The 20,212-nt window shown below is 26.4% G+C and overlaps 1 protein-coding gene across 1 annotated transcript in view; it reads left to right on the top strand.

Annotated features, from left to right (window-relative positions):
• Positions 1–768: 768 nt before the first annotated feature.
• The window catches only part of LOC100302370 (uncharacterized), a gene marked incomplete in the record, with an annotated part of 74,783 nt that continues 55,339 nt past the window's right edge, over positions 769–20,212 (top strand). Inside the window, 14 exon segments of the mRNA NM_001162871.1 lie at positions 769–924; positions 1,462–1,473; positions 2,357–2,386; positions 2,857–2,871; positions 3,807–3,815; positions 4,563–4,571; positions 5,970–5,981; positions 6,979–6,987; positions 8,206–8,214; positions 11,053–11,061; positions 12,574–12,582; positions 15,819–15,827; positions 16,923–16,931; positions 17,041–17,052. Coding sequence (NP_001156343.1) covers positions 822–924; positions 1,462–1,473; positions 2,357–2,386; positions 2,857–2,871; positions 3,807–3,815; positions 4,563–4,571; positions 5,970–5,981; positions 6,979–6,987; positions 8,206–8,214; positions 11,053–11,061; positions 12,574–12,582; positions 15,819–15,827; positions 16,923–16,931; positions 17,041–17,052 — 256 coding nt within the window.

Here is a 20,212-nt window from a genome sequence, read left to right as displayed (position 1 = left end):
TTTCATCCTCGTCGATTTGTTCCTAGAATGATATATTATCAAGACTTCCTATACTCTTCCTAGATAATGACTATCTATATTCGAGTGATTCCTTCTATTATTTTTATTAATAGCTTCTCCACTATACGCTGGGACTCAGCAAGTTTATGGATTGTATATTTGTACCTTTCGGTATTTGTTTATAAATATATTATTTATTTAATAAATATACATGTATATGCGAAATTCATTTAATAAGCATATAGTTTTTCTTCGGGTTGACTTTTGAAAGATATTAGATATTTGGTATATAGATAATTATGTATTTCGATATGTTACTGCTTAGGTTTTTGTTTTATCTATCTAATGTGATATTGCTAGTAATTAAATCAATAATATTTAGCACTATTGTTAAGTCGGTTGAACAAAGTGTTAACATTTAAAACATGTGTTTAAGATGCCTATAGAGTATCTTCGACCTATTTAATTTAATTTAAATTATTTACTCAGGTGCTAAATTTTGTTTTATATCATCACATTTTCCTGTTGACAAATTGGCATCAAGTAGTCATGAGCGTGCGTTGGACTTAATTCACATTATTCACTTAGGCGTTAAAAAAATATAATAAATATGGCGTTCACCCACAAGTAGAGAATATTATTCTCTTGTTATATTAGTTGTTACCAAACAAGCAAATTGTTGTGAAAAATATTTATTCAGTGGTGAGGAATATGTAAATGTGGAATATATCGTTTATAAAAGAAATCGAGAAGCAATATTTTGTTTCATTTATTGTTCAACGTTCACATCATTTTATGTTATATTCTTATATAAAATCAAAATGATTTTTTTCAAGCAATATTTAATAATTCTTACATTTATAGTAATTGCAGTTTTGGTAATGCCTGTAACGCCTGAAGAAACTGATAGACAATATTTATCCGGTAAGGATTCATTTATTTATTGTTTTACAACGATTATAATATTAATTGTGTTTTAATTTTTATTCGAATTTTTATTTTTTAAACTAATTTTTGTAATTTTATGATAATCTAAAGACATATAAATATTTCTTACTTTTCGTATTATATAGTTAAAAAGAAATAGTACACCTATGGATGTTTTACAAAAATATATTATTTACTATTTTGATGGAAAAATAAAATATGTAGACATTACATTTTTATATATGTACTTATTCTAGTATAACCACTGAAGTATACGAATATATTAACTCATAACATTTGTTTGCCGTATTTAAATTTGACTTTATTTTAGTCAAGTAACAATCAATGAATTTTTCAATAATACTCAAATCGTTTTTATTTCTACATATAAGTTTAGAAATTAACTATTATAAAAAGTTGTTTAAAAATTATTTACGTATATAAAATAATCAGACAGTTAATTAAATATTTTTGATAGTTCATCAAATTCGTTGTAAATAGACAAGAATGACTAATAAAAATGATTTTTTTCAGTTTTCTGTACTGGTAATATTTTTTAATTAAATATTAGTAAGCAAATAGTAACATAGAATAGTTATGACTTATGATATAGGTACTGCATTTTAAACTCGTACAAAAAAAACTTGTAGTGGTTTGAAACTTGAAAAATGAGGAAATCATAACATCGTAATAATAAATTAATTCTTAATACCATATAGAAAAATATTACGGAAAAAATTTGGATCAATAAATAATATTATAACAGGAGAGTGAAATACGAAGAAAAAATATAGAGTGTGAAGCAATATACAACAAAAATATCATTGTTGACCGGAGTGACTATAATAAAGGTAGATTGCGTTGTACAGAACATGCAATGAGGAGCTTAAAACCATTATGAAGTGCTGTGATGAAACAAAATCTTGAACAAAATTACCCTGGGTAATATAAAAAATGAATATTTGAATGATACAGTGAAAGGGTGACGTGAAAGCATTAGAATAACTGGATCAAATTGGGAGACTCTAACATAAGTTATAAATTAATTGAGAATTGGTTGTGAGCCGGGATGTTTCTTGTGGCCAGATACACCAGGGAAGAAGAAGAATATAAAGAAAAATAGAATGATTATGTATTCAAAATAAATTGAAATATTTTTTGTATATCGTATGTTCTTAAATTATGGTCGGATCAATATTTAATTGACGTTGATTTCTATTGGAAAGTCGACTTGTCTTATATTTTATTAACCGTGATAGCTATTATAGGAATGTATATTAAAAAGTACATATGAAATATTTAGTAAGATCTAGTGGCCCATGATTGGATCATACATGATTGGTGAACCATTCAACTAATCAATGTTTTATGAAACCTACTCAAGCATATTTCTATATAATTTGAGTTTAATCTTTTTACAATTTAACAGCACTTTACGAAGCTGGTCGCTTATCGAGCAGTAAGTTGTAATTAACATATTCTAATAAATTGTTTTACATTCCGTCTTTTTGAAGTACATTAGACATAATCATAACTTATAACCAGTGTCTTTTATGAACTTAAAAGTAAATTAATGCTATTTTAATTTTACATATTTCGATAAGTGAGCATATAGAATTTTTCAATCACTGTTATTTATAATGTTTCTATATTGGAATAGAAATAAAGAAGGTGGATTCCATAAATAAAATAAAAATACCCTTCACATGAAAATTATTAACAATAAGGGTATTTTTAAGTACACAATCTTGAATATACAATTTTTAGTCAATATTTTTAAAATTCACACATCAGAATTCATAAATTTTTATTAGATGTATTTTGCTGAGAAAACCAAAATTATCCATCACATTGGATATAACTATAAATTGCAAATTGTCTCTCATTGTATTATTAATAACTATGGTATATTAAACATATATTTTGCAGGATATAATGAGCTTTGTAAGTAAATTTGTATGTTTATTACCATATTTTTGCTTTCCCTTATCCTAGAATGACCAGATTAAAATTGTCGTGTAAATACTTACCTATAGCCAGTTTCAAAATTATGGTTGTTCGGAAACTGTACTTAAATCAACTAATTCTAACCTAACCAAACTTGTAAATTGTAAATTACAAGTTTTAAATTTACATAACTATAAATTCCACTACAATATCACCATACAATATTAATTGAAATGATTATATTCACACACGTTACATATATCTATGATTTGATTTGTTGACTCTATCAGTCAAAGATATTTTGAGATTTAAATTCAAAATGTCATACATAGAAAATAAAATATAATAGTCGTTCAATCTTTTTTCATTTAAAAGTAAGTTGTACTGACTATTTCTGGTAGGAGTGTCTCGAGTCTCTCACTTCACATTGGTTTTTAAGCCTATATAGCTATAGCTTATATTACTCTTGGAACCTGGTGGATGTGTTAAGGCTAATATCAGATTTTACTAAACATATTTTTAAATTTTTAAATTTCAAACTAAATATTCACTAGAGTTGTTACCACCTCAAGAAATAGAGAAAAAAAATTACGTATGGCGTTCAAAGCTTCACATGTTTGCTATAAAATTAAAATAGTATACCTTTTGTGGTTTCCTTTCTAAATAAAATCCTTTTTTGATTATTCAATACAACTAATTTTTATAAATCATTTCAGAACAATACTTGTTAGTTATTTGTTTGATTTAAAGTGCAATACTAATATAATAATTTAATTATTTTAGTTTGGAACAACATTTCACAATAATCTGAAAGAACTCTTTTCTCCAAATCTAGATTTATTACATTAATTATGATATATATATATAAATATATAATTATGCATATAGTATATTTTAATCACGTTTAAATAATTAATCATTATTATTTACAGCTATTAAAAGTATGTATTTTATTTTATTTTTAATATGTTTTTGGTAAAAAATAATTATTTTTTTTATGGAAATTATCCTTTCAATGTTCGGATTCTGAATGGAAATATATTATAATTTAAAAAAATGTTTGTGATTTTGATAAAGTTAATACAAATTTTAATTTTAAACAATCATAAAAAAAAGATGTGTTATGTAATTTCTATATTTTTTAAAGCAGTTATTTTTGAGGAACCGTGTTTCAAATTTTCAATTTGTAATACCCGAAAACATTAATTATACACTAAAGTTGAAAACAATTTTGAACACCCAAAAATAATAAAAAAAATTCAAAGAATATTGTCTTGTACGAACCTGTTTGGTGGGGCCTATTATTTTTTTAAAGAAATAAATAACAATACAATACAATATTATAACTGATAATGTAAATTATCTCATAGATATCTACTATCTAGGTATTAGAAATATTTTTTGAAAAATTCAAGTTGTTTTAGTGACGTAGGTATATGATATTGTTTAACATTCTGTTTTAAATCTAGATATTGTACCTAGCTATTAAAATATATTATGTTGATCTTCAGAACACATGTTTCTATATTGAGTGTGATAACTGATTAGATACATAATAACAGATAACACAATATGTAAGACTTATTTTTTCCAAATCTATATTTATTACATTAATTATATGTATATATATAATTATGTATATAGTATATTTTACTATATTTTAAATATATAATCATTATTATTTACAGATGTGAATGGTATGTGTTATTTATTTTTAATATGTATTTGGTAGAAATAATGTTTTTTTGAATGGAAATTATCCTTTCAATATTTGGATTCTGAATGGAAATATATTATAATTTAAAAATGTTTGTGATTTCGTTTTTATTACACCATGTATTTTCTTTATTTTTTAAGGCAGTAACTTTTGAGGAACCATGTTTCAAATTTTCAATTTGTACTACCTAATAACGTCAATTGTACACAAAAATTGAAAACAATTTTGAACATCCATAAATAACCAAAAAAAATCAATGAATTTTGTCTTGTACGAACCTGTTTAGAGGGCCCTATTATCTTTTAAAGAAATAAACAACAATACAATACAATGTTATAAATGATAGTGTAAATTATCTAATAGGTATCTTATATCTAGCCATAATTTTTACGTATTTTTTTTGTTTTTGTGTTGTTTTGCGAATTTACGTAACAAAGTTATACTCATAGTATATTATATCGATTACTGATATTTTCACAATATTATGCTTTTCACGCTCCACTGCTCTAATTGTCATCCCATTTCGTACCTCCAATTTTATTTTAGTCGAAATTACATCATTGACATTTTACTGCGTTTGACTCATGAGTTCACCACCTTTTTGTATGTGAGTTCTGGTAATAAACATTGCTACAATTCAAATTATATCATGTTCTGTGAATTATTTCGAAACAATTATACAAAAAAAAAAATATATATTGTAATATGAAGTATGATTCATTAATATAAATTTTTTTACCTTGGTAAAATTGACCTAACGGGGTTAAATAATAGGTAATAAATAAAAAATATATCGTTTTCCAAATTATACCAAAACAGGAAATTTTTTAAATGAAAGCTCTCATATACGTACCCGTATTATTTGTGTCATTATTTCTTCCTATTTAATTTTCTATTTTGACGATAAAATCATAGACCTTATTTATTTATTTCAATGTAATGCTTTTTTGAAAGACACATAATACAAATAAATTATAGTGACTAACAATATGTACACATATCCGACTTATGTTAATGCAATTATAAACATTTGTAGAATTTTTCAAGTCTGCTTTAGTGGCGTAGCTATAATATATAGTTTAGTATTGTATTACGATGAACTTAACGACACTTGAGTTTTCTTATATTGAGTGCTGGGATACCTCCTACTTGATAAGCATCGTTATGTCAATAAGTTTAAATTACGATAAAAATTTGCAATTGTTCAAGCTTTTATATAGTTTATATTGATCTAAAGCGCTATAAAATCATGAATATAATATTATATATTTGTAAATAGCGTAGATGTATATTTTAAATGATTATAATGTTGACATCTAAATAATTAATATAAATATAAACATTAATGACGATTAAAACTATTTTATTTTTTGAATAGATTTAAAAATAAGTATGTGTTTTTTGTGTTTTTTTTATTGTATTTCAAATTCTCGTAACATTGTTATGTTCATAGTATATTATAACATCAATTATTGTTATTTTCAAAATACTAAATTATCATCAAAATTATACCAGTACGGAAACTTTTTAAATTAAAACTCTCATACGAACCCGTATTATATTTTACTATTTAATTTCCAATCGTGACAATAAATCATAGACCTTTATATTTTGTTACTTATTTCAAAGTAATGATTTTTTGCAATCCAAATTAATTATAGTGACTAACAATATATGCATGTTGTGAGACCGACTTGTGTTAATAATATGCAATTTTTTTTATGAGTAGGTATAATATTTTAAATGGACTCAGTAAAATTTTTAGATCAAGAGCAATATCTAAGAATTTAAAAGTTAGAATGTACTTAACTCTGGTTAGACCAATTGTCTTGTACGGGGCAGAAACATGGCCTCTGAGAAAGACTGAAGAACGAAGGATAGCAGTGTTTGAAAGAAAAGTACTCAGAAAAATTTATGGGGCATACTATGATTTTCTCACAAATGAATGGAGGAAATTACACAATACTGAACTGCAATCCCTTTTTCGGCGACCAGATATACTGAAAAAGATAAAAAAAAGAAGGCTAGTCTGGGCAGGACATGCCTGGAGGAAGCATGACTCATTAATTAGAAGGGTAATAGAGGAAAACCCAGTAGGGAGGAGACCTCTTGGAAGACCGCGTTTAAGATGGGAGGACTGCGTTAAGAGAGACGCTGAAACAGTGGAGCCAGAAAGTCATTGGCAGGAAATAGCAGAGGATAGAGATAGGTGGCAGTATGTTTATCTAGAGTTATGGTCTTAAATGGCCGAAACCAAAGAAGAAGAAGAATAATATTTTAAATAAGCTATTAATTTTTAAACTAAAAGTCCCTTTCGATAATATTCATATTTTTTTTTTAACAGGTAGTATAATAACTTATTAATTATAATTTTAATATTTTCTTAGGTATCTATAGTACGTATAATTTTGTTATTTATTTTATTTTATTAAAACATATTATTTTGTTCTGTGAGAGAATTCAAGCTTATATTATAATATTAGTTATTGAGTCCACTTTAGCTTCAATGACCATTTGTAGATAAATATAGAGATTGAAGATCAGAAACGTCACAGTAAACGTTAATCGTAAAGTCTTAAACGAAGTATAAGTATATGTTTTCAAAAAATGTCATGTTCAAAATGAAATTTTCAATCACTGTCATTTATAATGCATCCACGTTAAAATAGATTATGAGGTGGATTCCATAAACCAAACATTAAATATTCTTTATACTATGAGAAGCAAACAAAATAATCATAGTAATATGCACTTATAAAGTGCATCATCATCATGGTGGGTCCAGAATGAAAAAGTTCTAAATAGAATTTTTATCAAAAATCACTTTATAACTAAAATGGTTTTATAATGCAAAGGCGCATCTTTTGAGCTAACATTTATGACTATACGATCATTATTGACGTCTTTTTAAAAGTAAACGGTGCTAAATCGCCAAAAATTAAATTATAAACAAAATTTAATCAAAATGTAAGAGCTCAGTTAATGGAAACAAATTATTAAAAATACTTAATACTTTAGTTTGAAAAGGTTCTAATTCTAACTATACACATAGTAAATAATAATCATTAGATTTATTCATATTCAACAAAATTTTATATCGAGATACAGATTTCGATGTTCCATAATATTATTTGATTGTTTCGTGTTGGAAGTTTGGTTACGATGAGAAATTATTGTTCTGAAAAGGATTCCGCCAGCAATAATAAAAATAATTAAAAATAATGAAAAAGTTCTAATATTGTTGAACTTTTTCATACTAAACATTTTATAATTTGTACACCAACTAATACAGCAATTATTATTATAGTGTTGTGAATTAAACTATATAAGTTTCTGCATGACTTAGAACTTTAATTTTCAAAAAATATTGTTCAAGGAGTAAAATAATTGAACTCAAACCTTAAAATTGCTCTCCTGGATAATTTCATAAAAACGATTTCGAACATTTTCATTCTAGACACACGTAATTATTCAACCTTTTATCAGAAATCATAAATCTTTATAAGCGGTAGAGAAAACGAAAGGGTTCCATCACTCAATCGAAATGAATACAACTATCTCTTTATAATATTGTGTTATTAATAACTTTGATATTTTTTGCAAATTTTTTGCAGATCGTATTGGTAAGTGTATTTGTATAATTTTTGCTATATTTTTACATTCCTTTCTCCTAGAATGATAGCTGTGTATCATTGATACATTGATTGTTTTTTATAATAATAATAATAATAATAAATATATTATATTAATTATTATTATATTTAAGTGCTAGGTATGTGTATTATTAAATTATTTATTATAAATTTTGTATTCAAATGTCTAGGGCCTGTCCCGTTTTTTATTATAATAAATAAATAACTTACTAACGCGGGTCACTTTAATCAACAGGAATTCATTCATAATATAAATAACTCAGGTTTTTTGTTATACAGTGTACACTTACGCAGTTTAGATTTCATAATTTATTGGTCAACGTTAAAAAATATCATTTTATCATCAAATTATCTACAGGTTTTAAAAAAAAAATATTAAAATCGTAGGTTTTTTAAACGATGTGAGATTTTTAATTTGTGTAAAATTAGATGAGCGTAATAATAATAATATACGAAATATAAAATTCGATATGTGTATTATGAATAAAATTAAACAAATATTCCGTCGTCACCAACATTATTGTTTTCTTACCGACTATTTATAAACATTAAATGGCCGGTGCCCATAAAATCCAGTTGAGCCTATTTGAGTATTTGACTAGGTATGGTGTTGTATGGTTACAGTCGTGCTCGGGGTGTTGCTAAGAACACTGTTCTTGAATGCATCCAGCAGCACATGACGTACGGCCGTAAAATCGTAATTTATTGTTCTTACTGAAAACATGCGCTTTCGTACTTCAAGTTTTTCTTAGCTCTAGTTAGTCTTTCAATCATGATATTACCATAAAAAAAAAAGTGAGAAGTTCTTCTACACATACAGGTTTCAGATTTTTTTTACATCTTTTATTTCTAATATGGTAGAATTCCCCGATTCTATCACTTTTCACTGCTTTTGAAGCTATATGTATAGGTATAATGCTCCGGGCACAGGTAACTTTTGGAATCTGATGGAATTGTTACTGCTTATCTCAGTTATCTCTGACTTAACTAAAAAATGTTTTAATTTTTTTAATTCATAATTCAAAAAATAAATATTCGATAGAGTATTCACCACCTCGACAAACGAAGAAACGAATGACGTTTGATGTCAAAGATTCACATTTTAGTTATAAAATTAAAAAAAGTATAACTTCTGTGGTTGTCTTTTGTAAGGGTTAAATTTATAATGGTAGATTAGAGAGGGAGAGGTCGAAATGCCTGATGAAATGGATATGAGTCTTATGTGTTTTATTTGACTTATTGGAGTGCTATTGTTATTCAGATGTGTGGTTTTTATTTTCAATTATAAATTGTCCCTTTAATAAATACTATTATGTGTGTGTGTGTGCAATTTTTTTGTGTTTCAAATATAAAATTGCATACGTTTACCTTATCTGAATGAAAAATGTAGCTTCTCTTCCGTGATCGTCTATGGTTGTAGATTTGTTGCACGCTGTTATTTACTAGTATTCTTTTACTAAATTACAACACTATTTATTTTTTTTACTTGGATAGAATTTTAAACCTTAAGGAAATAAGTAATAATATAACAAGAAAGTTAATAATATTAACACTGTTATTTTTAGATTTTAAAAATATTGGAAAAACTTACGTTCCAATAAGAGTTAACACTGGGTTTTCTTTGTGGTACAGATACAAAATAAGAGAGCGATTTAGAAAAAACAAATGTTAAATTATTTAAGATCACACAAAGACACTTGTCAGATTTTTTAGTTGACGTGGATTACGTAAAATGACGTTGTAAGAGAATACTGCACCGGTTCTGGTGTGGGCGGCAAGTATATAAGCGTGTCATGATTGCTTGTCCCTTCTCGCAGCATCAGTACGTGTGCATTGGGAGGCCTAACTTACAGTATGTTCCTCTTCTTTATAGCATATATTGTATAGTTCATTATTATATTACGTGTATCATTGTATGCATTGTTTTATTACGTTAAAGGGATAGGTGCGTCGGGCTTTGTTTGTGTGTATTAATATTGCTTCCCATTGTATAGTGCTATTTCCTTTATTTAAGTCAATATTATTTGTCAATCATACGCTATCAGCGTATGTCTTCTGGTGGTCTGTACATATGTGTATGATATTTGATGTTTGTTGTGTATTGTATCTATGTTTTGTATTTTATTATGGTGTATATTGATGTATTTTATGGAGACATTCTATTCTACAAATATATAGGTGTGTATTCTATATTTTCCGTGTATACGTGGATTTATTTTATTTAGTGAGATGTACGAATTGTGCCATATTGTATTCTAGATATTTGTACATCCCGGATATTCAGAGATTCTGATATAAATTTTAATTATTGTTACATCATGTTCCTGGGTGGTTCGGGATATGATTATTGTTACATCATATTGATTGTAGTGTGCATATTAACTGTTGTGTCATCATGTTTTTAGATAATCAGGGTGTAATTATTGTTGTGTAATATCTACTTTTAAGAGAATGACAATTGCTTATAATATTAATTTTATTGCATAATATGTGCCACATCCAAGTGCCTATGAGTATTGGCTATAATTAATTAACTCATATTGGAAGTTCATTTTTACAGTTGTATTCTTAACAGAACTTAAATATTATTTATATATACTGTCTGAATAAAACATTTTACTGTTTTGTAAATAAATTATTATAATTAATATTATAAATTAATTATTAAAGTTTAGAATAACATTTTATAACAACCTGAAAGACTATTTTTTACCAATATCTAGAAGTTTTACATTAATTATGATGTATATTTATACCTATGATATATTTTACCAATTTTTAAATAATATTAATCATTATTATTTACAGATGCAAGTGGTATGTGTTATTTATTTATTTTTAATATGTATTTGGTAAAAAATAATGTTTTTTGCATGGAAATATAATTGTCTTTTCAGTATTTGGATTCCGAATGGAAATACATTATAATTTAAAAATGTTTGTGAAGTTCGTACAAATTTTAATCTTAAACAGTTAAAAAGAAATTGTACATTGTATTTTTATATTTTTTAAAGCAGTAACTTATAAGAAACCATGTATTACATTTTCAATTTTTCAAGGTTTAACTGTTTCAAGGGGCGAAACTCTCCAACGATAGTTGCGAGCAAGATTCCGGCCAGGGGAACTAGTTTTTTTGTATTTTATTCTTTTATTTATTTTATTTTTCTATACATAACAAACCATAGAAACGTGTGTGTCGTGATGGCTTTTTTCGTAAGGAAGTTTTATTTAATCTGTTTGAACTCACAATACGTACTTTTCTTAAGCTACCAATACCATATAGGTTATAACAGAGGTCTCCAACCTTTATTTACCGTGGAAATAATACGTCATACGCTTCGATTAATGAAAGGTTGCATTAAAAATTGTATAAATTCAATGATTAAAAAAAATGTAATGGACCAATCACGGTCTCACTATTTATTTATCAGTTGTTTAATTAGTTAGTGTTCATGCAACCTTCCATAAATATATTTAAACGCAACATCAATGAGCTTGGTGTGCCGTTCAAAAAGTTTGTTTGGCACCTGGGCCTTATTTGGAGATCCCTGGGTTATTAATTTAATATCAACTCGATAAACTAATGGCGGGTAACGTTCACAAATTGAAAGATTCACATTTTCACTTTATAATTATTATAAATATTGTACAACTTATGTGAATGTCTTTCTAAAGAAAGAAAAAAACATTTTCGTTATTCCGTTTAAATATAGTGTTTGTATATATCACTTCAGAACAATATTATCTATATATCTTGTTTCGATAAGTGTGGCTACACTCTTGATAATCGACCTATTCGTTTAAAGAATGGTTTATAGGTAGGTTAGGTACATTAAGATTAACAACAACAACAACAAATATATCAATTATTAACAAATAACTTGTTTATAAAACAACAAGGTAAATTTACAACATAATATAAACAATATATCAAATATCACAGAAATATATGTAAAAGGTATTGCAAAAAAATATATTAATACAGTTTTTATCTAATCTGATATACGAACGAAACAAAACATTGTTGAAAATTATAGAATACCTACAGAACAAAAGCAATGACTAAAAAAAAAAAAAAACATTAATATTATATAAATACATATTATATTTATAGAGAATAATGCATATTCTCTATTCAAAAAAAGAAACACCTGCGGTGGCCAACTTCTACGCATTGTAGGCGTGGCTTGACTTCATGCACGGACCTCGAACTTCAATGGGCGTGGTCTTAGCGTCATCAACAAAAACTGGTCACCGCCGCAAACGTTTCTTATTTTGAACGGAGTACACGCAAATAGTTATTAATTTCTCAAATAATATTATTAACAGCAATACTACGTAAGTGTAATTTATTTATTTATATATTTATCCGGGCCTTACCAATTTTCAATATATTACAATTTATTAAATTTTATTATTTATTTATTTTCGTATTTTTACCAATATTGTTAAGACAGGATTAATATAAAAATTAATTACGCATAACCCTTTTTTAGTTTTTTAATAAGCAATTTAATATTTATACCTACGGTTTTTTCTCATACAGTATACACTTACACAGTTTGGATTTCATATTTTTTGGTCAACGATAAAAATATAATTTTATCATCAAATTATCTACAGGTTTAAAAAAAATATATTAAAATCGTAGATTTTTTAAACGATGTGAGATTTTTAATTAGGTGAGCATAATAATAAATAATAATAATATAGGAAATATAAAATTCGATATGTGTATTATGAATAAAATTAAACAAATATTCCGTCACCAACATTATTGTTTTCTTACCGACTATTTATAAACATTAAATGGCTGGTGTCCATAAAATCCAGTTGAGCCTATTTGAGTATTTGACTAGGTATGGTATTGTATGGTTACAATCGTGCTTGGGGTGTTAATGAGACCACCGTTCTTGAACGCAGACTGCAGTCCATGACGTACAGATGTTAAATTGAAGACCTGGGGCAACAACCCGACATATTCTTTTTTTGAAATTGTTCAACAGAAACAAAACACATTGTAAATTCCAAAAAAAGAAATCTAAACAAATTTGGAAAATTTTAGAATTTAGTTTTAGGGTGCATACAATATATGAACTTATAGATACTGCTTAAATTTTAATAATAAGTTAAAGAAGCAGTAAAAACTTGTTTTTACATATCTTGTTGTTGCACCGTAATGCAATATTGCTTGGACATATCTTGTTGATGCATCATAATTAAATATTTAGATATGTCTTGTTGATTAAAATCAAAACCAGATTCTCCATTATAATAGGAAAATGACGAGTTTGTTGTTGCACCAGAATAAAACCAGACATCTCCATTTATCATTTATCATTGTATTTAACAGTCGGATTTGTCTGGTTGTTGCACTAAACGACGCAGTTTTTTTTTTCTTGAAAATGTGCAATCAAAAATTGATTTTGGCCAAAATATGGAAATGTCTTGTTGTAGCCCTCAGGTCTTCAATTGTAATTTTTCTTACTGAAGACATGTGCTTTCGTACTTCAAGTTTTTCCCAGCTCTCGCTAGTCGTACAAACATGAACTTTCCATAGAAAAAAAACGCGAGAAGTTCTTCTAGACATTCAGGTTTCAGATTTTTACATCATTTATTTCTAATACGGATGCTTTTTAAAACATTTTGAGAATTTTGAAACCTTTAAATTCCAATAAAATCGGTTTAAAAAAAGAATTCGAAATGGTATGAAAGTTTTTTTACGGTCGAATTCAGTTCCAGAACAGGCCCTTAATGTTGCGTATAACAATGATTTAAATCAATATCTCCATCAAACAATGAAATTTTGAATTTTAAAATTCAAAATTTAATTCATGGCAAAAGAAAATGCTCATTTTATATTTTGTCATTGTCTACTGTTTCTAGTAGAATTCCCCGTTTCGTTCACTTCTCACTGCTTTTGAAGCTATATAGGTATAGGGTATAGGTGACAATTGGAATTTGATGGAAATTTTACCGCTTATCTCAGTTACCTCTGACTCGACTAAAAATACGTTTCAATTTTTTTAATTCATAATTCATAAAATGAATATTCGCTAGAGTACTCATCACCTCAACAAACGAAGAAACGAATGGCGTTTGATGTCAAAGATTCACATATACATATATAATACTACAAAATAAACTTGAGTTGTTCGTTAGTTCCACGGGGTATTCATGATGGAATTCGCGGAGGAAAAAATTAAACGCCACTCCGTCTCCACAGATACCCAGCCCGATCTCTTCGATTACTTCTAACGCGAACAATCGCATACATTCGCTGCGGCGGCAACAGTCGTTCTTATAACTTTTATCGAAAAATATTACACTTTTTATACTGTTTTTCGCCTTTTCTCACCTTTTCTCATCCCCGCCATTCGTATAATTCGTTTGTATTCAGGTTTTGTACGTGATATCGGTCCATAGCCTTCGTAATCGCAATCGGTTGCTTATTTCGTTTCACAGTTTGTGCTTTATTCGCTAAGTTTAAGTTTATTTCTTTTGAAATCCGGGGATATGAGGTTTGTTCGCAAATTCGGTTTGTACAAAATTATCATGAACTGTCAGTCGGTCTGCTCTTTAACGTAAACACAATTTTTCGGTTTGATTTAAACAAATATATTGTTCAAACATGGAAATAAAATTGTCTTTTCAGTATCTGGATTCCTCATGGAAATATTTTACAATTTAAAAATGTTTGTTAAGTTCGTTCAAATTTGAGTCTTAAATGGTTAAAAAAAAAAGCATTTACTTTTAAGAAACCGTGTATCACATATTAAATGTATTAAAGTGAAACTCCTTTACGTAGTGAAATGTTTTGAAAATGTCTGTGAACACTTCGAAAAGAGTCAAAATATTTTGAATATTGTATTTTGTATAAAAAATATGAAATAAACATAATTTTGTGTACATTTCAAGTGTCTATGGTGAGAAAATATTGAATAACAAAAAATCGTTGTATGAGAATTTGTGGATTTACGAGAAATGTCCGATGTCTTACTCCAAAGAATAGTCAAATTTTAATTTGACTTTCCAGTAGACATTAATTTTTTTTGATAAAGGTAAAAGGAATCTTGTATTAAACGTTTTATTTTTACTTTTGCAAACTCACTTATGAATTATCAAAACACAAAATGAACATTGTAACTGCTAATTGTTATTTGTGATTTTATATAAAGTTACAAATAATGTCCCTAACTAGTTACAAGTTACAAAAGTTACCGAGTTACATTGCTTAGTTACATGTAACTATAATATGCCCAATCCTGCTGTTAAGATATAGTTTATGTTTGAAATCTAAATATTGAACCTACATACCTGTTAAAATAAATAAATATTTTTATCTTAAAAACACTACATATTTTCTATATTGAGTGATTAGATATATACATGATAAGAACCATTATGTTAATAAGTAATAGTTTGTATAATAATTTGCAACTGATAAAATGTTCATTTTTTTTTTATCTCAATACTAATAAATTCTGAAACTAAACTTATAATATATTTGTAGTTATATGTTTTGCAAATAGTTATTATGTTGAAAACTAAATAATACTTATAATGTCTTATAGTTGAACAAGGTAACTTAAATGTCTATAATTTATGGTCATATGTTTAATAGTATTGTTAAGCCAATTTAATATAAACATTAATCTTGCATAAACATTTTTTATTTAATAATGAATTAGGTGAAAAAAATAACTCTTGTGTTTTTAACTTTGTTACGAATATATGCGTAACAGAGCAAAACGTTTTGTTCATAGTATATTACCTATATCAATCGCTATTATTTTAACAACAATATAATGTAATTCAAATTACACCGAAACAGAAAAAATATTGAATGAAAACTCTCATACGTACATATCCGTTTTAATTATTTCACTATTTTTTACAATTTAGTTTCCCTTTGAAACAATCTAATCATATCACTTTTTTGTTATTTATTTCAAGTCTTACATAATATGTTGATGATTTGGTATTGTTTTACCACCATAATATATGATAAAAGGTTTTAATTATTTATTTTTAAAAGAAAAGTCGCTTAATTAAATGGGCTGAACTATGTTATATGTAGTTTCTTATAATTAATAACAATAAACTTTCTAAATTTATTTATTTATTAAATTTTTTTTTTTTAATAAAATGTACTATTTTGCTCTATGTGAGATTTCAAGATTAATTATTATATTAATTATTTCGTTCAGTATAGCTTCAATGTCCAATTGTAGATAAAATAAAATACATTAAAGATCTGAAACATTATAGAACATGTTGTTAAGTCTGAACATTTTAAATTATACAGAGAATATACAATGTGTAAAATCTGAAAAAAAATTATTAAAATGTAGATTAAGATAATTAGAGAGGTATAAAGAAGAAAAGAAATAAAATCTCAAGGCAGTGCACAACATTTATCTTTAAAACTGAAAATTCACGACAGAAAAGTTTACGAACATTCGCTAACAATTAGAAAATCATACATGCTACATGATAAAAACCATTATGTTAATAAGTAATAGTTTGTATAATAATTTGCAACTGATAAAATGTTCATGGTTTTCTTATCTCATTCCTAATAAAATCGTAAACTAAACTTATAATATATTTGTAGTTATATGTATTGCAAATGGTTATTATGTTGAAAACTAAATAATACTTATAATGTCTTATAGGCGATCAAGGTAACTTAAATGTCTATAATTTATGGTCATATGTTTAATAGTATTGTTAAGCCAATTAATACAAACATTAATCACGCATAAACTTTTTTTGTATTTAATAATAAATTAGTTGAAAAAAAAGGTATGTAACTTTTGTGTTTTTCACTTTGTTACGAATATATGCGTAACAGAGCAAAACGTTTTGTTCATAGTATATTACCTATATCAATCGCTATTATTTTAACAACAATATATTGTAATTCAAATTACACCGAAACAGAAAAAATATTGAATGAAAACTCTCATACCTACCTACCCGTATTTATTATTTCACTATTTTTTACAATCCCAATAAAATCTGAAACTTATAATACATTTGTCGTTGTATACTATAAAATGAAATCTTATCATCAAACCTTATCGTAATCTGTAAGAAAATTGTTATTTTTTTGCAGTGGTTGGGACCCTACTGTTTTTTTGTAGAACGCCAACGCTACTGCTACTCCCCCCAAAAAGTAGCTTTTTTTAAAATGTAGTTCGCTATTTCTAATGCTATTGTTTAAATATATCGTGCTACTTTTTGGCTACATTTTTTTAAAAAATTGTTTTGATTTATTTAGATATTCAATTGAGTACTTGGTCATTATTTGTTAATGCCTACCGCTATTTTCTTGTAATTTCGGAAGGCAGATTTATTCAATGTATATCATGTATTTTTGTAACAAAACTCAAAACAGATAAACGTTTTATTGAAAATTGCCAATTAGTAGTTCGTACTGATTAGAAATTCGGCCACTGGGAGAAAGGATTTCATACAGCAAGGGGATTAGTGATTACAAAGAACTTTGATCTGCTAAACATTTTTTTTTTAAAAGTTGATGGCAAGCATGGATCTAGAACATCTTACGCTCCGTTGTATGGTGTAAGTGTCAAGTGAACCTCGTCGTTGTGTAGGTCTTGTAATGGATGTGTTAAATCTGAATTCAATGATACATATAATCTAAAATACTGTTTATTTACATATAAAATTCAAAAATATACTCATCTAGTCATCTTAATTAAATAAATAAACATTTATCATAATAATTTAACTATCATGAAATAGGTTAAAATAATAAAATAATTAACATTTTCGCTACACTAACCGTAAATTTCTAGTGCGCTATAGTATTTCGCTACATTGTATATATTTTAGCGACGCTATGTTAATCGCTACAGCTACAGTAGCGTTCTATTGTAGCGTCGCTACAATTAGCGCGTTACTCCCGACCACTGTTTTTTTGCAACTCAAATAATAATGGTTAGTCTAGTTCTATGAGAATATATTATGTTAATGAACATCTTACTAAAACTAGAAAATTTTTAATAAACAAAACAAAGGAGGTTGTAAAAGAAAAGCCATATAAATATGTCTGCACAAATTAAGCTGATATTTTGGTACGAAATGAAGATCACCTAGACTCTAGAGTACTTCGTATACGAGAACTAGATGACATTTCTGCTAAAATGTTGCAATATCAACTATTTAGCATTTACCTATGTAACTATGTCTATTAATGTAATTTTTTTTTCTTTTGGTTCATTATGGAGATTGCCTTCGAAAACGTTGATAATTTTTCAAATGTTAACACATCGATTTTAAAAGACTTATTTTAATTTCACAATGTCATACAATCTATAGGTTTTCACTTAATACATTTAAATATAAGATCTGTAAATAAAAATTTCTCTGAATTTCTAACAATGATGAGTAATACACTAAATTCTCTAGACTGTATAGTTCTAGCTGATGCTTGGCTTTTTAGTAATACTTTGAATTACAATATGGAAAATGTCTATGCTATTAAAACTAATGATAATTTATTTAATCAAAATAGTGGACTAATTGTCTATATTAATAATAAATATCCGATTGAAAATTTCCCAGAGAATTTTATTGATAAATGAAAATATGTACATTTGAAATTAGGTAATTACTTAAAATATGATATTATTGCTTTATATTAGTCTCCAAGTAATAATTTTAAAGATTTTATTACTAATTTTAAACAACATATTGTTTCGATTATGTAATCATACAGTTTAATAGTGTTGGGAGACATTAACATTGATATTTCTAATGTTAGTAACGATATTAACAAACATGAATATCTCCACTGTATGACTGAACTAGGATTTTATTAATACATATCCAACTTAACTAGTGTAACAGAATATAGTGCTCCGTGTATTGATCACATTTTTATTAGAACTAATAGCATTAATAATATTAATTAAAGTTTTATTTATTGTTCCGGCATAACTGATCATTACGTAGTTGTATTAACAATAAAAAATAATGAGAATTAAGTTGAATATATATAAAACGGTCTTAAAAGAAATTATAACTTTTATTTTCGATATTTTTTAAATTACATTTCCAATGTTTTTTTATCTTATAACATAAAATATACACAAAAGTTGAAAAAAATGTTAAGTGAACAAACAACACAGTTATTTACAATAATAAGTAATATTTCACTATAAATAAAACACATAACTAAGTATGAAAAGTAAATTGTCTTCTAACAATGTACCAATGCTTACAAGACATACATGACGTACACATAAGGAATACTATAGTGCGTACCTTCAGAGTGCATTCGGAGACTGACAGACAGAGACTATGCTACAAAAATACGCGGTGTTGTGATTTACATTTACAATAACAATTATGATGCACATTGCACTTGCACATATGTAATATGTTGTAACATTATATAATATATTAATTATAAATTTTTAACTGTTTATTTTGGGTTCAGTTTCGTAATGAAATATATATGGTACCAATGTAGTTAGATGTTAAATAAAATGCTTGGTTCAAGTTTGAAATCAAACTAAAAAAGTTCGGTTCGAGTTCGGTTTGACATACTAAGGTTCGGTTTAAGTTTGGTTCGAATTCGGTTCGAGACCATATTTTTGAGTTCGACCCACCTATATTAATAAGTAATAATAATACAAAAAACGGTATTCAAATGTAGATATAGAAAATAAGATAGAACAAAGAAAAAAATAAAATTCCTAACAAAATTGTAAATATATATATATGTTTATTTTCTAAAATTATTACTTTTTGTATTTTAATTTTACTAAATAATAAATATTAATCCATCATAAAACTTTTTTTTTTAATTAGCTGAATTTACACGTATGTAATTTTTTATTGTATTGCAAATTTGCGTAACAAAGTATAAATTAATGCACAAAGTAGATTGTATTAAATACTGTTATTTTTACAATAGTAAAATTTTATCCAAAAT

Source organism: Acyrthosiphon pisum, chromosome X (assembly GCF_005508785.2).
Source record: "Acyrthosiphon pisum isolate AL4f chromosome X, pea_aphid_22Mar2018_4r6ur, whole genome shotgun sequence".
NCBI classification, from domain to species: Eukaryota; Metazoa; Arthropoda; class Insecta; order Hemiptera; family Aphididae; genus Acyrthosiphon; species Acyrthosiphon pisum.
The sequence above is the reverse complement of the archived record's forward strand: the minus strand, read 5'-3'. Positions and strand labels throughout refer to the sequence as shown.